Source organism: Galeopterus variegatus, unplaced genomic scaffold, assembly GCF_000696425.1.
Source record: "Galeopterus variegatus unplaced genomic scaffold, G_variegatus-3.0.2 Scaffold6667, whole genome shotgun sequence".
Lineage (NCBI taxonomy): Eukaryota > Metazoa > Chordata > Mammalia > Dermoptera > Cynocephalidae > Galeopterus > Galeopterus variegatus.
In genome coordinates this window covers 74,548-89,401 of record NW_007732778.1, presented here as the reverse complement: position 1 = coordinate 89,401, position 14,854 = coordinate 74,548, and the positions used below count along the sequence as shown (strand labels likewise).

The 14,854-nt window shown below is 36.0% G+C and overlaps 1 protein-coding gene across 1 annotated transcript in view; it reads right to left on the bottom strand.

The window, feature by feature from the left end:
* The window catches only part of LOC103606541 (ubiquitin carboxyl-terminal hydrolase 32-like), a 106,416-nt gene that overhangs the window by 32,642 nt on the left and 58,920 nt on the right, over positions 1 to 14,854 (bottom strand). Inside the window, exons 6-9 of the mRNA XM_008591124.1 lie at positions 10,525 to 10,656; positions 6,213 to 6,320; positions 4,392 to 4,507; positions 3,956 to 4,018 (exon numbers count right to left, since the gene is read on the bottom strand). Coding sequence (XP_008589346.1) covers positions 3,956 to 4,018; positions 4,392 to 4,507; positions 6,213 to 6,320; positions 10,525 to 10,656 — 419 coding nt within the window. The remainder of the gene's footprint in view (positions 1 to 3,955; positions 4,019 to 4,391; positions 4,508 to 6,212; positions 6,321 to 10,524; positions 10,657 to 14,854) is intronic.

Here is a 14,854-nt window from a genome sequence, read left to right as displayed (position 1 = left end):
GCAACCCTCGGTGTCGCACCCGCACCTCGCTCAGCCAGTGAGCAGCCGGTCTGTATGTGGGATCCGAACCCTCGGCGGGAGCGCCGCTGCGCTCCCAAGTGGCGCACTGTAGCAGTGCGCCACCAGGCCGGCCCTATACTGACATTTAAACAATAATTAATGTCCACTAAAAAACATACATAGCATTATGCTTACAAACTAGAGTTGTAAATGGATTTTATTTTCTCTCAAATTATTTTTCTTTTTTTTCCCCTCTGAGTTGTTTATTCCCTTATTTTCTTTCAATTTAATGGATGTTTTACTGATTGTCAGTAGGGATAGTATAAGCAACGTATAATCATATAAATTTTTCCTCAAGCAAATTTATTGTGGACTATATGACTTATTTATAAATGTCTTCCATTTAAATGTGGCCTTGACTTTCAAAATGGTGTCAGCTGGTCACATTGCTCTGCTCTACTTAAATCTTTCAAAGTCGGGCCGGCCTGTGGCTCACTCGGTGTTTAACACCAAGGACCCGGGTTCGGATTCCATATAGGGATGGCCGGTTGGCTCACTGGCTGAGCGTGGTGCTGACAACACCAAGTCAAGGGTTAAGATCCCCTTACTGGTCATCTTTTAAAATAAATAAATAAATAAATAAATCTTTCAAAGTCTCCCCATAGTTTGGTATAAAATTCAACTCTTGAGTTTTGTACCCAAGGCCCTTCATCATGAGGCCCCATCTGGGTCTAGGACCTCCAACACTTACATCTGTTGTTTCAGCCTCATCAGACTATCTGGAGTTCTAGGCGGTTTTACACAATAATGTCTTCTATCCTACCACCTGCTACTCCCTCTTTTAAAAATTACCTTTCATACTACTTCTGTTAACCACAATATAACTAATTATTCAGGTGTCATATCCCAGCAGAAACTTGCTTGATTCCCATAGTTCAATTTTTTTTATATAAATTTATTATTTTTTGAACAAAGCGCAATGATTTTTTTTTTTCCTTTTTGTCTTTTTTCGTGTCCGGCAACGGATCGCAATCCTCACTGTCGCGCCCGTACCGGACCGGGACCGGCAACGGGATTGCAACCCTCGGTGCTGCGTCCACACCTCGCTCAGCCAGTGAGCTGCCAGTCTGTATGTGGGATCCGAACCCTCGGTGGGAGCGCCCCCACACTCCCAAGCAGCGCAATGTAGCAGTGCGCCACCGGGCTGGCCCCCAAAGCGCAATGATTTTTAAATCTTCTTAAACAAATAACTATGAAAATAGTACTCAAAAAAAATAAAATACGAATGAAAAATGTAACCATCAGATTGGTTACTTCTTTTTTTTTTTAAAAGATGACCAGTAAGGGGATCTTAACCCTTGACTTGGTGCTGTCAGCANACCCTCGGTGGGAGCGCCCCCACACTCCCAAGCAGCGCAATGTAGCAGTGCGCCACCGGGCTGGCCCCCAAAGCGCAATGATTTTTAAATTTTCTTAAACAAATAACTATGAAAATAGTACTCAAAAAAATAAAATACGAATGAAAAATGTAACCATCAGATTGGTTACTTCTTTTTTTTTTTAAAAGATGACCAGTAAGGGGATCTTAACCCTTGACTTGGTGCTGTCAGCACCATGCTCTCCCAAGTGAGCTAACCGGCCATCCCTATATAGGGATCCAAACCCTTGGCCTTTGGTGTTATCAGCACCACACTCTCCCAAGTGAGCCATGGGCCGGCCCTAGATTGGTTACTTCTAATTTACCCTAGGCTCATATTTAGTCTAGAAAACAAAACTTTCAAGTATTACCTAATAGAATGATTTTAGCATAAATTTAGCACATGCATTTCAAGGTCCCAAAGCTAGGAATTTTGTTAAGATCCGTTTAATCATGAATAACACTATATAAAAGAGCATAAGGAACATACATCAGCACGCTGGCTGCTTCAGCTGCTCCAGCTGTGGCTAAATTGGCCCTGGGTATGGCTGGACCTGTGGCTTTGGAAAATATAAGCAGGAAGCCTTGGCAGCGTCCACATTGTGCTAGAACTGCAGGCTTACAGAATGCCAGAGCTGTGAAGGCTTGGGAGCCTCCAGCCCGATTTCAAAGAATGTATGGAAAGCCTGGAGGCCCAAGAAGAGATCTGTCCCAGGGGCAGAGTCACCGCAGACAGCCTTCACTAGAGCAATGCTGAGTGGAAACGTGGAGTTGGAGTTGCAGCCGAAAAACCCACTCAGCACTATGCCTAGTGGAGCCGTGAAAGCAGAACTGCCATGGAGACCCTAGTTTGGTGGAGCTACCAGCATGCAATGCCAGCCTGGGAAAGCTGAAGCATAGTCTCAGACTAGAAAAGCCATGGAAGCAGAGTTGCCGAAGTACTTGGGGACCCAACCCCCACACCAGCGTGCAGAGGACATTAAACATGCGGTCAAAGTACATGATTTGCCAGCTTTGAGATTTAATGCCTGCCCTGCTCGGTTTCAGACTCACTTAGGACCTATCATCCCTTTTGCCTATTTCTCCTTTTTTTGTATGGGAATATGTACCCTACGTTTGTCTTACCGTTGTATCCTGGAAGTATATAACTTGTTTTGATTTCACAAATGGGATTCTGAACTTTGTACTTTTGAGTCAAAACAAGTTAAGAATTTGGGGATGAAATGAATGTATTTGTAGGTGAAAAGGACATGAGTTTTTTGGGGACAGGGTGGAATACAGTGAATTGAATGGCCCTCCACAGTCACTGGTGTTTAATCCCCTCTGTAACTGTTAAGAGGGTGGGAAATCCTATTGTGGTAGTTGAAAGGTGGGGCCTTGAAGAGGTGATTAGATTGTAAGGACTATGCTGTAGTGAATGGATTAACAATGGTGGTCACAGGGTGGTTCTGAGGGCTTTAAAAGAAGAGCACTTGAGAGTCTCTCTCTCTGCTTCCACCATCTTGCAATGTAATACCCTGTGTCACTGAAGCTACCACCAAGGAAGACCCTCACCAGACGGACTTCCCAGCCTCTGAAACTGAAACTGTAAGCAATAAATTTTGTTTTTTTACAAATTAAAAAAAAAAAACCAAACGTGCCTCACATATGTAAATTATTTTCAATTCCACAGGGACACAATGACATCATAGTAATGCAAGCTACTACGATATCATTATTTATAAATGTTACCAAACTAAACAATTCAAGGATTTATTCCTTGTTAAGTATATGCTTATTCCTGCTATTACATGCTTATTCTGGCTGCTATTAAAGGACTCAGGAGAGGCCCTTATCAGAACTATTTTTTAAAATTTTTTTGAAAGAATATATGCACCTTAAGATTAAAAATATTTCCGTCATCTCATATATCCTTATGGTCCTTCCTAGTTAATCCACCCACTGCTGAAATCACTATTCCAACTTCCATCATTGTTAGTTTTACTTCTGTTCTTTAACTTTATATAAACAGAATTTTACAGATGTATTCATTTCTGTTTAGCTACTTTTGCTCAATATGAGGTTAGCCATATCATACCTTATAAAAATAGAAAAAATAAAGATCACAAATAATAAATGTGCAGGGTTGTGCCTACTTAATTCTATAAAATGCCTAGCATGGGCTTATAATAAATGTTTTCATATATATATATATTACACTTCAGAGTTGTTTAAAGATGGAATAGGCTATCTTTAGAGAAAACTTGGAGGTATTTTTAACCACAGTCCAGATAAGTACTTGGTGGGGATGATGCAGAAGAGATTCAGGCATATATACAAATTATACATCCCAATTTAGAGTACAAGGTATTAGTGTGTGTGTGTGTGTGTGTGTGTGTGTGCGTGTGCGTGTGCGTGTGTGCATGTGTGGCAGCTGGCCAGGACAGGGCTTGAACCCTGGACCTTAGTGTTATCACACCATGCTCTAACCAACTGAGCCAACTGGCCAGCCAACATGATATTTTTAGAAAATGATAAATTAGTCCTAGCTAGACTCACCTTTGTGGTGTCGTGTGCATTCAATATGCCTTCTACGATGTCAGAGAGAGCCATATGTAATTCCTTTAAAAAACAGCAACACAAATGAGTAATTAGAAAAGAGTAAGTAAATATAATCTTTATTTTATCATTCAGTGGCTAAAGTATACAGTATGTTGATCAAGTATTTTTTTAATTACCATAAGTAGGTTCTCATATTTGCTTTAAAATTAAGATAATTTTCCTGTTGTTTTATTCTTACTTTATACAGTAAGTTAAGTTTATTAATCTTTTCTAAGCCAAACTCTCTTCCTAATTTTGCATCATCAGCTATGAATATTTTCAATAGCATAATATAGCAACTAAAAGCAATAATAAATTATTTTCTCCTTTGTCACTCACTCCATTTTCCTGTTGGAATTTTATATGCAATAAGATGTACACAACCAGAACTTACAGGAATATCATCGGTGCGGTTGTCCTTCCAGACCTCTAAAAGTGCAACCACCATGTCTCTCAGTTCAACCCTGGAGAGAACTCCATCATGGTCAATATCAAACACCTTGAAGCAAACTAATGAAAAGAAACTCTTATGGATGGAAATTATTTTTATATTCTGAAGTATAATACGTTTTACTAGAATCTGCCCTTGTATAATTACTTAGTTTCTCAAGCAAGTATATCCTGAAGCAGACTAGCTACGTCATTTTAGTCCTCAGAACGTGTAGGATTTCCTCCACATTCTTCATGAATTTCTCTCTCTGAATCATTACTGAGGTTGAGGGAACTCTATCTTTCAGCCAAATATAGAACTGAATTCCTTACAAACTGGGAAGAAAGGACTGTCACTATTTATTAAAAATTATAATACCTTACAGGTTTTGAGGAGGTAATGCAAGCCCTTAAGTTAACTTCTGATATTCAGACCTGATCATTGTATGCTTAAAATATACCATCTACACTGAAAATCAGTAACAACAAGCTGGTGTTAAAGATAGCCTGCTTCCACTTTACCTACCCAATTTTACTAAGGTACACTCAGATTCTTTTTAAAAATTTCAACTCTTCAATAAAGTTCACACACAACATGCTAAGAATTAGAAAATCAGCACTTTGCTAGTTAACTCCAAGTGAATGGTTCTAGTTTACTTCCATTAGTTCATCAGCAAAAAAGAAATTTAAAAAATAAAAAATTTTAAGGCAATAATTAACCCTAATTGAGAAGCAGAGATTTCAGCCTCCTTATTTAACATTAAATTTTAATGGCAATAATAATGTATCGTAAGGACAGTTTGGAATAACGGTACATCAATGGGGAATAAAAAAAGAAATCTGAATTTTTAAGATTAAAAAATTGGAGCTGGCTGCATAACTCAGTTGTTTAGAGTGTGGCCTCGTAACACCAAGGTCAAGGGTTTGGATCTCCATGCTAGCCAGCTGCCAAAAAAATAATAATATTAAGATTACAAAGTTACCTATCTCTAATAAAACAAAAAAATAAAAAGAGAGAATAAAAAAAAATTTTTTAAGTTATCTATCTCATATACCCCACCATAATAGAATAATTATGGTATTAAATCAACTGAGTGCATCCTAGTACAATATTACTAAATAAGAGAAAAATATCAAACACCACACCCAAAATAGGCAACATTTTGTGAAGTTCTATTTTAGAAAGACACAGAGATAATGACCCCAGTAAATATATTTATGTTCCAATTAAATGTAAACTGCTGTATTTTCTCAAATATGGTTAAGATTTAATAATGCAATATACTTATGCTTATAAATTATGCTATAAAAACATTTTAGCTAGGTTAAAAAGACCATTTTAGTATTTAATAAAATTGTGTTTTGATCTTAAATTTAATTTTGCCAATGAAACATTAATGTGTACAAGTGACAGAAAATGAGTTATAATTCAAACTATGCAAGACACAAAATTCTCTATATAGACTACCAGAATATTTTTCCTAAATGCTTAAAATTTTCAAATATGACATGGCTGATTTGGTTCATTTATCATAAATTACAAATTCTTCAGGAAAATTAACCCCACTGCTAATAGCGAAGATCCCAAACTACTCCACAGTTAAAAAGAATACATGATTGATATTTTAGAACGACTTCTAAAAAACTGCAACATGAGATCAATATTTACCAACCTAACAAAGTTATGAAAATTCAAGCTTTTATCCACAGATGATTTTACATGAGGGACAGTTGATTTTCCCTCTACATAGTTTGCAATTTTTGTGGCAATGTTTAACACACTTACATTTTTGCCTTTCAGCCAGGGGTCCCCTGCAACAGGCTGATAACCCACAAGATATCTCCTTAAAATCTATGTGATTGTCACGATTTTCATCAAAAGCATTAAATAAACCTGTAAAATAGGAAAAGACACCATAAATCACAGCCAATAAACTTCCTAATGCTAATATTGACTTGTTTACAAAAGGAGAAATGACTTTTTCCCATAAACTGGCTGAATCTTTTTAAAAAAATATTTATCAGTAGTTCCCAATGTCTCAGGAAGAGTTTCTTTTTCTCTTGGTTTAATTATAACTGACAGTTATGATCCTAGCAGAAAACACATTACAATCCTTCAATGTTTGGTTACATCTGTCTATATCTATCTAGTATAAATTCTAACAGTTGAAAATGCCTATCTGTTTTAAAAGTCAATACATAAAAATTAAGAGCCAAAAAAAGGAAGTCACAACAATTATCAGAAGTTACACCACTTATACTTACTTAGAAAGATTGAGAAGAAAAAGGAAAAAAGAGAGAAAAACTGTTTATTAAACAAATACTCAAAGGTATACTATGATATCATTAATAAGGTCCCATAAAGTTCTTTCATGAAGTAAATATTACTACTACAAGAGAGAAAGAAATTCTCTACTACAGCCTCTTCTTCATACTACTTAACTTTTACACATGAATATTTAAAATTTCAGAACTAAAAGGGAATTTATAATGTAATCCTGTGGTTTTCAAACTTTTTGGAAAAAATAGAAATGGAATAATTTTGTTTTCAAACAAAATAACATATCAATCTCCAATTCTAAAAAAGTAAAAACACAACTGTACTGTTGAAGTAAGTGGAAACCAAGAGCCCTATCTGTTCTGGCTCCCCTGACAAGTATTTCCGAAGTACCCTAGGAATCTGAAGAATACAGACTGTATATTCCAAGAATCTAATTCAGTGCCCTCAGTTTTTTTTTTTTTTTTTAATTGTCTTTTTCGTGACCGGTAAGGGGATCGCAACCCTTGGTGTGGTGTCACCCGCACCGCGCTCAGCCAGTGAGCGCACCGATCCGAACCCACGGCGGAGCGTCGCTGTGCTCCCAGCGCCACACTCTCCCAAGTGCGCCACAGGGCCGGCCCAGTGCCCTCAGTTTAAAGATTAGAAAACTAAAGCTCAGAGGGGGTTAAGTGATTTGCCATAAGTTAAAAAAGGTCAGCACTGAAAGCAGAACCCAAGTATTCAGACTCTAAATATAATTTTATGTCACCTACAATTACTCCTTCTATTCTTTTTTTTTTCTTCTTTTAAAAAAATGTCATAGCAGTAAGTTTTGAGCTAGAAGGAACCTCATGATGGTCTAATCTAGTAGTTTCTTAAAGGAGTCATTTGTAGAAACCTGGAGCTCAGCCCATTCAATGGCCATCACCTCAGTCTCTACAACGCCTGCTAATGTACCATACTGCACCACAATTTCATAACACTGACTTAGTCAAACTAACTTATACATGAGTATATTCAGGTGCAGAGAGCTAAACTGATTTAAGGAAGCTTACACAGGTAGAATATGAAGCTCAAGATTATAGTGTTAATTCCCAGTTTAGTTTTTTAAGTTTTTTCCCACTACACTACATGATTTGTATGAAACTTGCAAACGAGGGCTGGCAGTTAGCTCACTTGGTTAGAGTGTGGTGCTGATAACAACAGGGTCAAGAGTTCTGGTCAGCTACTAAAAAAAATAAAAAAAGAAAGAACAAACCTTGCAAACCTGTAAGAATATGACCTTTTAGAGTTAAAATGTGTTGGTTATAAAGAAGAGACGGGCTCAGGTGTTTTTATCAATGAACATTGGTAAAAAATGTAATGATTCCTACCTTCACTTAGAGGTGGACGAATAGGTGGTGAAACCAATGGGCCAAATGTCTCTAAATCAAACCGTCCAGTCCGAGACTGAGCCTTCAGCAACCAATAGCGTTTCTCAAGATCAATGATGTCTGATTCTTCTACTGTGAGTCAAATCAAACAAGATTATAAAACCTCAGAATTCTCTTCTGGGTAGGTAGTACATCCTGATAATATATCTTCCAAGGATATATTTTAATTTCCCAACTCAATTGCTAAAAATAATCAGGACCAAAAACAAAACTCTGGAGGATAAACTTATTATATTTACAATGGCAGAAAAATTAAATCAAAATGAGTAAAAGGAGGCTTTGAAATAAGGAAAAAAAATTCTGCAATTTCCCATTAAGCACACTGCTTAAATCCAATACGTAAAATAATGTATGAAGGTACTTCACAAAGTTCATGGAAAAATAGAATTAAAATATAATACAATCTTTCCACGAACTTTTTGAAGCCCTCTGTACAACTGAGCCAATTCCTCCGTGTTTCCCACATTACTTTCATCTCTACTCATTTTTGTTAACTTTTAATCTTTATCTTGGATTTAAAGTTTCTGTGACATCTTCTCTCCTGGCTGCACTGTAAACATCGAAATGGCAGGACCCGTGTCTAATTAATCCTGTCAATATGGTAACTGACTTACACATTCAAATGAAAAGATATATGAATCCACATACTTAGCCATGTAACATTCACAATGTCTAGCATCCAAAGAAAACAAGAAAGAAGGAGGAAAGAGTGACCCCAGATCAGGATAAAAATTAGTCAATAGAAAAGGATCTAGAAATAACAGACAATGGAATTAGCAGAGAAGGCTTTAAAATATCTGTTATAAATATCTCAAAAATTAAAGAAAAACATGAATAGGGCTGGCCCGTGGCTCACTCGAGAGAATGTGGTGCTGATAACACCAAGGCCCCGGGTTCGGATCCCATATAGGGATGGTCGGTTTGCTCACTGGGTGAGCGTGGTGCTGACAACACCAAGTCAAGGGTTAAGATCCCCTTACCAGTCATCTTTAAAAAAAAAAGAAAAACATGAATACCTTGAGGAAAGAAATGGCATCTATAAAAAAAAACTATCAACTAGAACTATTAGTTCTAGTAGTTCTACATCATAATTTGTAATACATAATTAACTGGTATTAACATAATACGGTAAAGTAGAACACAGAAAAATGATTTTTTTTTTTACTTTGAAAACTGTATCAATCTCCTTTAAAAGACACAATTTCTTTGCTAAAGTAGAAATGCAAAAACACAAGTGGAACATATTTAGAAGGAAAAATTATCAGACTAGTCATGGTCACCAATTAAAACCATGTTTAAGCTTGTGTGATCTGTTCATTTTCTGGATACAGACTGCAAATTCATTAATCAAACATCTGCCAAAAGCAAGCAAAAGTAAATTATATATAGCATGCTATTATTACCAAATGTTTTATATGAATTGGCAGCTCAATTGCTGGGAGAAACGAATTCAACTAACCTTATTTTTCACTTAAAGAAGTAAGAGGCAGTAATTTCAGTAGTTAACCTTTCTATTTACAATTTGTAAATAAATACCAAAACACATATTCTACTGCCTAAATAAGAATGAATTTATCACCCACCTATAGGTATGATTTTTCCTGGGTCACGACAGCAGCAAACCATGTTCCCAACATTCTAAATAGTTCTTGGCCCACACTTTGGGCCATCCTAATCAAGTCTCACCTCACTGAAGGTTCTAGCTGCAGAAATAGTTCTTTAAGGCCAAAAGTGGATCCTCATTAAAAAAAAAAAAAAAAAAAAAAAAANGTATTCAGACTCTAAATATAATTTTATGTCACCTACAATTACTCCTTCTATTCTTTTTTTTTCTTCTTTTAAAAAAATGTCATAGCAGTAAGTTTTGAGCTAGAAGGAACCTCATGATGGTCTAGTCTAGTAGTTTCTTAAAGGAGTCATTTGTAGAAACCTGGAGCTCGGCCCATTCAATGGCCACCACCTCAGTCTCTACAACGCCTGCTAATGTACCATACTGCACCACAATTTCATAACACTGACTTAGTCAAACTAACTTATACATGAGTATATTCAGGTGCAGAGAGCTAAACTGATTTAAGGAAGCTTACACAGGTAGAATATGAAGCTCAAGATTATAGTGTTAATTCCCAGTTTAGTTTTTTAAGTTTTTTCCCACTACACTACATGATTTGTATGAAACTTGCAAACGAGGGCTGGCAGTTAGCTCACTTGGTTAGAGTGTGGTGCTGATAACAACAGGGTCAAGAGTTCTGGTCAGCTACTAAAAAAAATAAAAAAAGAAAGAACAAACCTTGCAAACCTGTAAGAATATGACCTTTTAGAGTTAAAATGTGTTGGTTATAAAGAAGAGACGGGCTCAGGTGTTTTTATCAATGAACATTGGTAAAAAATGTAATGATTCCTACCTTCACTTAGAGGTGGACGAATAGGTGGTGAAACCAATGGGCCAAATGTCTCTAAATCAAACCGTCCAGTCCGAGACTGAGCCTTCAGCAACCAATAGCGTTTCTCAAGATCAATGATGTCTGATTCTTCTACTGTGAGTCAAATCAAACAAGATTATAAAACCTCAGAATTCTCTTCTGGGTAGGTAGTACATCCTGATAATATATCTTCCAAGGATATATTTTAATTTCCCAACTCAATTGCTAAAAATAATCAGGACCAAAAACAAAACTCTGGAGGATAAACTTATTATATTTACAATGGCAGAAAAATTAAATCAAAATGAGTAAAAGGAGGCTTTGAAATAAGGAAAAAAAATTCTGCAATTTCCCATTAAGCACACTGCTTAAATCCAATACGTAAAATAATGTATGAAGGTACTTCACAAAGTTCATGGAAAAATAGAATTAAAATATAATACAATCTTTCCACGAACTTTTTGAAGCCCTCTGTACAACTGAGCCAATTCCTCCGTGTTTCCCACATTACTTTCATCTCTACTCATTTTTGTTAACTTTTAATCTTTATCTTGGATTTAAAGTTTCTGTGACATCTTCTCTCCTGGCTGCACTGTAAACATCGAAATGGCAGGACCCGTGTCTAATTAATCCTGTCAATATGGTAACTGACTTACACATTCAAATGAAAAGATATATGGTAAAGGATGTTATAAGTAACTAAGTCAATAAACAACAAATAAGGTGGGAGTAGGATTCACAATGTGATAGGTGCCAGGAAAATCATGAAAGTATAAACATCTTTCTCTCTTCATTCATCAGAAGATATATCAAAAATCACAGATAAGCTGCAACCAGTTACATTTTATATGGCTTTTTTTTTCCTCCAAAGAACTAAAGTAAAATTTAGGAAGCACATATAAGACATTTTTTCTCAAAAACAGCAACCAAAGTAATACTATTAAAATGTAAATCTGGGAATTTCTACTTCTGGCCATAATGGAGTAACTAGCACCAGATTTGCCATCTTGCCATAAATGACTAGAAAACTGCACAAAATATATAAAACAATTGTTTCTAGAAATTAGAGAACTGGCATTGCAGGACTTTTATCTCCATGAGAAAGGAAACAAATAAGGTGAGCCCTTCCATTTGTTGCCCTGGCTTTCTGCCTACTGTCACTTTCCAGACCTTAGCAAGGGATGAGGAACCTAAATAGAGAGATTTCACTAAGTCAAGAACAAAGTTTGGAGGGAGGATGAGGTAGCTGAAATTTGCAGAACAGAGTACTAGAGAGGAAAAGGTTATGCAAAGAAAGAGTTCCAGAAATCTCCACAGGTGTCTTGTTAATTCTGGCAGAATACTATGCTGTGTATGCACAGTGTGAGGCTGGGCTAGGAACAAATGCTGGGGAAGTGTAAGCTGAAAAAATTCCCTGAGTGTATACAGGGCTGGGAGATGTCTTGAGTTCAGACCAACCAGAGTGGAGACACCTTGTTAAACAGAAGGAGCACTCGCAGACTGCAGAGGGTCACTACATAATTAGTAGGAAAAACTAACTCTAGAGTAAAGGCTAATTCAGACTTGTGCCAATAAACCTTAAAAATAATCCTTAAAAATATCAAGCTGATCCACAAGTAACTTAACTGTCTATCAAAACAAAACACAACTTCTTTTTTTAAAGGAAGACAACAAAATCCACATACTTAGCCATGTAACATTCACAATGTCTAGCATCCAAAGAAAACAAGAAAGAAGGAGGAAAGAGTGACCCCAGATCAGGATAAAAATTAGTCAATAGAAAAGGATCTAGAAATAACAGACAATGGAATTAGCAGAGAAGGCTTTAAAATATCTGTTATAAATATCTCAAAAATTAAAGAAAAACATGAATAGGGCTGGCCCGTGGCTCACTCGAGAGAATGTGGTGCTGATAACACCAAGGCCCCGGGTTCGGATCCCATATAGGGATGGTCGGTTTGCTCACTGGGTGAGCGTGGTGCTGACAACACCAAGTCAAGGGTTAAGATCCCCTTACCAGTCATCTTTAAAAAAAAAAAGAAAAACATGAATACCTTGAGGAAAGAAATGGCATCTATAAAAAAAAACTATCAACTAGAACTATTAGTTCTAGTAGTTCTACATCATAATTTGTAATACATAATTAACTGGTATTAACATAATACGGTAAAGTAGAACACAGAAAAATGATTTTTTTTTTTACTTTGAAAACTGTATCAATCTCCTTTAAAAGACACAATTTCTTTGCTAAAGTAGAAATGCAAAAACACAAGTGGAACATATTTAGAAGGAAAAATTATCAGACTAGTCATGGTCACCAATTAAAACCATGTTTAAGCTTGTGTGATCTGTTCATTTTCTGGATACAGACTGCAAATTCATTAATCAAACATCTGCCAAAAGCAAGCAAAAGTAAATTATATATAGCATGCTATTATTACCAAATGTTTTATATGAATTGGCAGCTCAATTGCTGGGAGAAACGAATTCAACTAACCTTATTTTTCACTTAAAGAAGTAAGAGGCAGTAATTTCAGTAGTTAACCTTTCTATTTACAATTTGTAAATAAATACCAAAACACATATTCTACTGCCTAAATAAGAATGAATTTATCACCCACCTATAGGTATGATTTTTCCTGGGTCACGACAGCAGCAAACCATGTTCCCAACATTCTAAATAGTTCTTGGCCCACACTTTGGGCCATCCTAATCAAGTCTCACCTCACTGAAGGTTCTAGCTGCAGAAATAGTTCTTTAAGGCCAAAAGTGGATCCTCATTAAAAAAAAAAAAAAAAAAAAAAAAAACGACAGGCACAATATCCAAGTATTTTCATACACAGCTCTTTAACTTTTCTGAGAAAACAACCTGCTCTCAAAAGCAATGACCTTCTGAGATCTACTTAAAATGGCTGTAAGCTTTACATCATTACTAACAGATAAGAGGATAATGAAGGAGAGACACACAGATTTACTAGGTGGTTTAGGGTCTAAGAATCATTGAAGTACTTCCTTTCCCACTAAAAGAAGGCTTTTTAACACTGTAAACTAAGATGTGGTAAGGGAACATACTGTCCTTGTCTGTGTTTACATTTATCTGAACTAAAATATATATTTATACAATATAAATTTCTTGAGTTAGATATGAAAAGGGAAATAATCAAAATGAATTATATGGCCCTAAATTTCACTGAAAATATGATGTTAATTAAATTACTTCTGAATCCAGATTCTACCATTCAAAGAAATCACTGAGTTAACAAGTTTATTCACTCTTATACAGTTTGGGGAAACTCCAAAAATTCTTTCTTAATTTATTTGAAAGCATATTTACAACAAAGAACAGGCACACATATTTTCTTCCAAACATAGCTGAATTCTATAGAAGAATATGATTAACATTAAGGAAAATAATTCTCAATAATAGTTTTTAAAAAAACAATTTCAAGCTTTCTATTACCTATTTCACTGTTGGTAAATGGGCAATTATTTGACAACCTTGCCTGGATCAAATGAAATTAATTACTGAAGAGAAATGAAAAATAATCATTTGTAAATAACCCAAGGAAAAAAGAAAATTGGAAAATTGAATCTGCAAGATAGCCTGAAGTGAGTCTGAAGAAGGCTCACCACAACCACAACTACCACATGACCAACCCCTTTTATCTGAAATTACAAGCTACTCACAAAAGATTAAAGGATAAAATCACTATGTATCAATATAATGTCTCTCAGTCCTAAAATGATAATAAGCATGCACACTGGAGTTCAAACATCCCAATTTGGCCATCTATTAGCCAAATTGGTGGCTATTTGATCTTGAGAAAGTTTCTTTAATTTCTCGTAGTCTTGGTTTCCTCATTTTTAGAATAAATATGAAATAAACCTCAGAGATGGCAAAAGGATTAAATAAGATGATGTCCACAGAGTACAGTGCCTCTTTTAGTAAGTGCTCAATTTACATGTGGTAAGACAGAACCTTCCACCAGGCAAAGTATTTTTGGGAAAAAAAGTACACAGCTACAATCAATAATACACACATTTATTGTCAATTAAAAATTAGCTAATTTTTTAAAAACCATATACTATTCTGCAAACATTTAGTAAAACCATGTTAATATTATGTGCGTGACAATATACTAAAAACTAAGATATAATTGTGAACAAGAAAACTATGTTTAGAGTCTACTAGAAGTGATAATTGGTCATTTTGGGTCAGCCCGGTGGCGCACTGGAGAGTGTGCCGCTTGGGAGAGCGGCGGTGCTCCCGCCGAGGGTTCGGATCCCATGTGGAGACCGGTTCCCGCTCACT